The 6,440-nt window shown below is 63.9% G+C and overlaps 2 protein-coding genes across 2 annotated transcripts; both read left to right on the top strand.

Moving 5' to 3' along the window:
- Window positions 1-499: 499 nt before the first annotated feature.
- Window positions 500-2,042, top strand: MNEG_12760 (hypothetical protein; the record flags this gene model as incomplete). Its single annotated transcript, XM_014038769.1, has 4 exons — window positions 500-622; window positions 856-1,119; window positions 1,406-1,605; window positions 1,856-2,042. 4 exons carry the CDS (start codon window positions 500-502, stop codon window positions 2,040-2,042), a joined length of 774 nt encoding a protein of 257 aa, XP_013894223.1.
- Window positions 2,043-4,782: 2,740 nt separating this feature from the next.
- On the top strand, window positions 4,783-6,187 carry MNEG_12759 (aconitate hydratase 1; the record flags this gene model as incomplete). Its single annotated transcript, XM_014038768.1, has 5 exons — window positions 4,783-4,866; window positions 5,122-5,202; window positions 5,277-5,352; window positions 5,598-5,736; window positions 5,917-6,187. The coding sequence occupies 5 exons, from the start codon at window positions 4,783-4,785 to the stop codon at window positions 6,185-6,187; spliced, it is 651 nt and encodes a 216-aa protein (XP_013894222.1).
- Between the last annotated feature and the right edge of the window lie 253 nt (window positions 6,188-6,440).

Below are 6,440 nucleotides of genomic sequence, written 5' to 3'. Positions count from 1 at the left end.
TGCTCACGCAGCGCTGCTTCAAGGCTGCAGTCAACGCGGGCTTCACGGGCCTGCAGATCCTGAACCACATAGACTCCCAGGACGGCACCCACTGGCGCAACACCCTGGACGTGGACCCTGCCGCCAAGTACGGCGGCTGGTCCTACGAGGACGTCGTGGTGCGGCCGGCCAGCGAGGCCCTCAAGGCCGTCATCAAGCCGCACACACACGTGAGCAGCGGGCGGCGGGGCTGCAATCGTTGTTGCTTGCGTGTGCAGTATTCTCTGTGTGGGTAACGAGGACAAGGCATTGGTCGTGCCGTGGCAGCCGAGCGGTAGCCGGGAGCGCCGGTTCTTGCATGTCACGCCCCTGGGGGGTGCGAGGGCCCCTCGCATCACCGGGTGATGCGCAGTGCAGGAGCAGCTGGGAAGCCTCAACCTGCGCAGCAGACCGGCATGCACACGCGGGGCGCACCTGCGCGCACTCAACGCTCCAGGTGTGGTTCATGATGAGCGGCGAGATGGGGCGCTCCATATTCCGGCACCCTGCCTCGTACCTGAGGCTGATGGCCAAGTACCGCGGCAGCCTGGCTGACAGCAAGGCCAACCACGTCAAGATGGGCGTGGCGCTGCACTGGAACAAGGTGCGGGGCGGGGGGGGGGGGCGCTGCAGCCAGATGAGCGTCCGCAGGCGGCGGCGCCGCTGTTGCGGATGGTGCAGAGTACTTTGGAACAAATGTTTGTGCATACTGCTGCACGGAGTCCAGGAGCGCAGGTACGCATGATCTCCTTGCTCGGCAGTTGCGAAGCTGACTGATAGCAGCGCCCAACTGCAACTCCAGCCTCGCAAAACATCCTCGACACACTTAACCCGCAGGTGTGCGGCGACTGCTTTGACATGCCGCACGTCACGAGCCACCAGCTGTACAACAGCACCTACCACCAGGTCTGGGAGGCGCGCCACGACCAGATTGAGAAGCAGTTTGACATCCCCATGATTCGGAGGGTCTTCCAGACGGCCGATGTCCTCGGCATCAGCCACTACGCGCCCGCCCCCAGCACGGGCCTCAGCGCAGGCGTGTTTGCCATGCCCATCGACACGACCGCCTACGAGCTGGCGCACTGGGGCGTCGACCTCAAGGTGGGGGGACGCGGGCCATGCAGCACCTAATTCCCTGGGGGCTACTGCTCGTCCCGCCGCCCCGCCCGCCCTGCGTCATGCGTGGAGTGTGCTGGGCCCTCTGTTCAACCTGTCCTCTCGCCCACCTGCGTCAAGGGTGGCTTGCCGCCTCGTCGCACGCCGCCTTCTGGACAAACGCATCATGCACTCCTGTTCACAGTCAATTGCACCCTGTACCATTTGAGCAGCACTCCATCCCAGGACGCGTCCTCAACCACTGTAAACCCTGCTGTCCAAACGCCCCCAGGGCCTCATCACCAAGGGCGGCAAAGACTTCCTGTTCTCCGAGGTCGGCCTTGGCGGCGGCGACCCCGGGGACGAGCGCCCCGCCACCAGCCTGGCCGAGCTGGCCACCAACCCGCTCAACGGAATCTGGGCGGTCTACAACGTGGCGCAGGACCCCTGGCGCAACCACAACTTCAAGGCGTACCGCCGCCAGTGGTTCAAGTGAGCCCCCGCCCGCAGGGTTTCGTTCCAAGGGGCGCAGTGTTGTTTGACGGGTCGTACGAGGTCTCTGCCTGTTGACGTGACGCCGCTCACTCGTGGTCACAATATCTTCTGGTCAAGGACCTGCAGCGGCTTATGCATACCTGTCCCCCCCCCCCCACACACACAAACCCACAAACACACATATAGAAACCCACAAACACGCGCCTCACATGCGCTCTCCCCCTCCCAACCACTCGGTCAACACAAGGTCTCTCATGGCGTTCCTCTACGGCGGTGGCGGCCCCCGCTACAAGGTGGACGCGGCCTTCATCTGGAGCGTCGGCACCTTTGATGTGGCGGCCATCCACCCCATATCCACCAGCAGGGAGGGCACATATGCTGACTGGGAGGTTGTCAAGTGGATGAGGTGGCTCTCCTCCAAGGTGCCCACGTGAGCTGATGGAACGAGCTGCAACGACGGTGGCGGCCACGGTGGATGCGGCCGCAGCTGCCGCAGCACATGAAGCGTGCCTGCTGCTGCGGCTGCAGGGGCGGCGGTTGCAGCGGCGGCAGCGGCTGCAGAAGCTGGTGCTGTTGCACTCGCTTGCCGGGCTACCCTGAGCAAAGGGTGAGGCGGCCTTATTGCCCGCGCTTGTGCGGCTTGACGCAATCGCAGCCGCGCGCGCCATAGCTGCCCAGCGCCAGGCAAGGCCAAATCCAAGCTTGGCAGCATGCTTGGGCTGGGCGGGCCGACATGCGAGGGGGATTGTGCCCAACGCACAAGTTGCTGAGCTCTGACACAGCGGCCCCAGTCTCTGTGATGAGCAGGGCTGTCCTGCGTCATGTGCACATGTCTCAAGTTGTCATCCTTGCGCCAGCGTGCGGGGGTGTGCGGCGCACCGCCCTTCCCAGTGATGGGTGCTTTTGTGCCAAGACAACTGCACCCAAGCTTGGCTTCAAGGGCGATATTCTGTGCCGTCTTGCTAAGGCACACGCACACTGTTTTGGTTGGTGGGGGCGTCCCCTGTCTCAGCAGGTAGGGCTTCTCCCCCGTGCCGCTGAAACAAGCGGTGTTTCAGCCAGCCAAAACGCACTGTTTGGAGCTTCTGGGAGTTGAGTGGGTCCTGGTGGTAGGACAAGCGCGGCCAGCGTCTTTGCACCCGGCGGTAGGGGACAGAAGCAGCTGTGAAGTTTGGGCACTGTTGCAGCGCATACGCCCAGACACATTGCCCAAACCAGGCATCTTGCGATGTCACGCACGCCTGCTGAACCTGGCTGCAGTTGCCACTCACTTTCCCAACACACAGCGTATACGCTTCCATGTGTGCCGCGCCAGCTGCGCTGCCACCCTTACCTCTTTGCTGGTTCCACTTTTATTGTTGACTGACATAGAGAGCGAACAGAGTTTGTTTTGACAGCAGCAGAAGGTTTCAGGCGGCTTGCATCATTGCACGACAGCAGCTGCAGCACGGGGGTCCCTGCAGGCCGCACCCCTGGTGCAGCAGCCGGCCACGCCTTGGCAATGTACGCGGAGAGCGTCCCACGGACCCTGCACATGGCGGGCACGTGATTTTTTGCTGAGGGAAGCGTTGTGGCCCACAACCAAGTGCTGGGACTGGGCCGCCGCCCCTGCCTCAAACTCCCTCTCTGCACACGCCGCCTCCTGGAGTTCCCTGCCTAGGCACACCGCACCTCGCTCCCGCAGAGGCGTGAGCCCAGCCCGCGAGGCTGGAGCCTACACATCCCGTGAACCCCTAGGCAAACCACAAACCGACCGAAGCCGCTTCGCGGCAGTGGTTGTTGGGATCAGACAGGGCTTGTCGCCCTGTCGTGCGTGTGCCTGCTGAGGCGCTGCCCCTTTGGCTCTTGCCGCCTACCAATTCAGGTGGCATGCTGCTTTGAGTGGCAACGGTGCATATGCCAACCTGCCTGCTTTTGTCGCTCACCCTGTATTTGCGATGTGCCAGTGTATGTTGTGTCAGGGTGCCAGGGAGCCGGGGGCCTGAGGCGCGATGCGGCCGCCGGGCCCCACAGGCTTGCCCTCACACTGCACCCAGAAGGGAGGCCGCGTGCCCACGCTTTCGGTCCCAGGCGGCCGGAAAGAAGGAGCGCTTCCACAAGGCAGGGTGTGTGGCGTGGCACCGACTGCGGCGATTGCAGGGAGCGGTTGGCGCTGTGTGCCGAGAGCCGTTGCATGTGCCGTGAAGCCTCTCTTATGACCAGCAATTCCTTTGCTTTGCATTACTCCCTGCATTTCTGGCTTGCGTGCATCCACGCTGCTCCACTTGACCAGCTTGCCTGCGACGTTTGACTTCCTCAAACACCCCACCGCGCGATCCTTGCACGGTGCTGAGACACGCACCATCCCTCGTCGCTCGAACCGCCCAGCAGAACGCGGCTTGACCCTTGATTGTCGCACTCGTCCCCCATTCTTGACCAGTCCCTGCTTGCTTGCAGTTGCAGCCACTTTGTGGCGCCCACCTCCCAGCACACCAGTTTGCGCACCACCAGCAGGCGTGGTGCGAGTGCACGTCATTTCACTACTTTGCATGCATGCAAGCCGTTTGGAATGTCCTTGATTGTTTTTGATTGAATCCGTTGGTGGGAAAAGGTGAAGCACTGCTGATGCTGTAACAGCGCATCCAGCAGCAGCGCGATTTCCGGCACCGGCGACCATGCGGTTGCAAGGCAGCGGGCGCCCACGCAAAGTGGTGACCCAGTGAAGAGCGAGACTGTGCGCAAGCCTTGCAATTGAGAAGGCTAAGAAAAGCCGTGGCCACATGGTGCACTTGCGACAGGGCTGCCCGCTCGTAACAACCACCTCAGCCCATCTACCTGCAGCAGGCCAGGGCGCCCGCTGTGCAGCCGCTGAGCTGCCCGCGGCGGTTGTTGTAAGTTCCCAGACGTTCTTGCCTCCAGGGATAGAACGCAATCTGCACACAATTTTTGCACGACCGCAGATTATGCTCGCTTCTCAGAGTATCACCCATAGCACCCCGCACCTCGCTGGCCATCGCAGGCTCCAAGTGCTGCGGGTGCGCGCGGCTCCCAGCACGCCCTGTCGTGCCGTGTTGAGATCAAAATAGCATATGTTGCGAGGCAGCGTATACTATTGATTGGTGCATCCTTTGATTTATCTCGCGGCTTTCGCAGGCTGCTCCACGACGCCCTAGACTCCAGATCACGTCCGCCAGCATGGCGCCCGCTGTGCCGATGTCGCGATTTGAGCCAGAGGAGAGCCTGAAGGACCGCTACGACGCCATGAGCAAGAGGCTCGAGGTGTGACCCTTAGCCACGCAAGCAATCTGGGATATTTGTCTCGACCGGGTCATAGGAGGGCCCGCACCGCAGGATCTGATGCAGGTTGCACACCCTCTTTATCCATGCGGGGTCTAAGGGGTGATGGGAGGGGACCGGGATCAATGGAACCGCTATCTCGCCCCCACAGGTGGTCCGCAAGAGGCTCAACAGGCCCCTCTCTCTGGCTGAAAAGGTAGGATGGAACCCTTCACAGATCGCGCTGATACTGGCCAGGACGGTGGCGGCGCCTGCCTGCGGGGCAGGATCGGCGGCGGCGGCGGCAGCGGTGACTTCGCGGTCGCGCCAACCATGACTGTTGGCCAAGGCGGGCTGGTCGCCGGCCCCTCTCCTTTGCCTTACCGCCCGCATGCGCCAATGCACGACCGCAGGTGGTGTACGGCCACCTTGACGATCCTGAGAACCAGGAGATCGTGCGGGGCGTCAGCTACCTCAAGCTGCGGCCCGGTGCGCCGCGGCTGCCCAGGATGCGGGGCAGCTCCTGGGCGATGGACGCGCACCCGGTTTGCTGATTCCAGTGGTGCAAACATTGGCGATACGATCTGCACGGCAGCAGCCGCGCAGCCCTCTCCTCGGCGGTGCTGCACGCGTGCTGTGTCTGCTGCCGCCCGGCGGCCTGCCGCCGACCTGGCACCGTCTCAATCGCCATTCCCCCGGCCCATGGTCCAACGCATGTGCACCCCGGCCCGCAGACCGCGTGGCTATGCAGGACGCGACCGCCCAGATGGCGATGCTGCAGTTCATCAGCTCCGGGCTGCCCAAGACGCTGGTGCCCTCCACCATCCACTGCGACCACCTCATTGAGGGCACCACCTCGCCACAGGCAGACAGGTGCCGCCACGGCCATGGCGGCAAGGCTCGGGGCCCTGTGCTGCGCGGGCTGTGATCCAAGAGCTGCGGCAGGCGCGCATGCCCGTCGCAGTGACCCCCGCCGCCATTGTGCAGGCCCTGCCCCGGCCGCCTCCCTCAGCTGCTACCCCCCCCCCCCCTCGGCCCCGCCGGCCCGTGCAGGAACAACGGCTTCGGCGCTGACGCGGACTTGACCCTGGCCAAGGCCGCCAACCGCGAGGTCTACAACTTCCTGGCCACGTCTGGCGCCAAGTACGGCGTGGGCTTCTGGAAGCCGGGCAGCGGCATCATCCACCAGATCGTGCTGGAGAACTACGCCTTCCCGGGCGGCATGATGATCGGGACAGACAGGTGGGCGCGCCTGAGAGGGGCCGGGCAGCGCTTTTTGGGGGGAGGGGTGGGGAGACGTCGGGGCTTGTGCCCTGTGTGGTGACACGCGATGTGGTGGGGCAGCTACCGTCGTTGCAGCGCGCGGTGGTTGCGTCGTAATGTGCAGCCTTGGTCTTGCTCTCAGCCTGCCCATCCCCTGCAATCGCGGCCCCTCCCCTATCTCACCTGCGCAGCCACACGCCCAACGCGGGCGGCCTGGGCATGTGCGCCGTGGGTGTGGGCGGTGCTGACGCGGTGGACGTCATGGCGGGGCTGCCCTGGGAGCTCAAGGCACCCAAGGTGCGGTGGGTGGGGGG

This window comes from Monoraphidium neglectum, assembly GCF_000611645.1.
Source record: "Monoraphidium neglectum strain SAG 48.87 unplaced genomic scaffold scaffold03418, whole genome shotgun sequence".
NCBI lineage: Eukaryota > Viridiplantae > Chlorophyta > Chlorophyceae > Sphaeropleales > Selenastraceae > Monoraphidium > Monoraphidium neglectum.
This window is presented reverse-complemented; position numbering and strand designations above follow the sequence as displayed.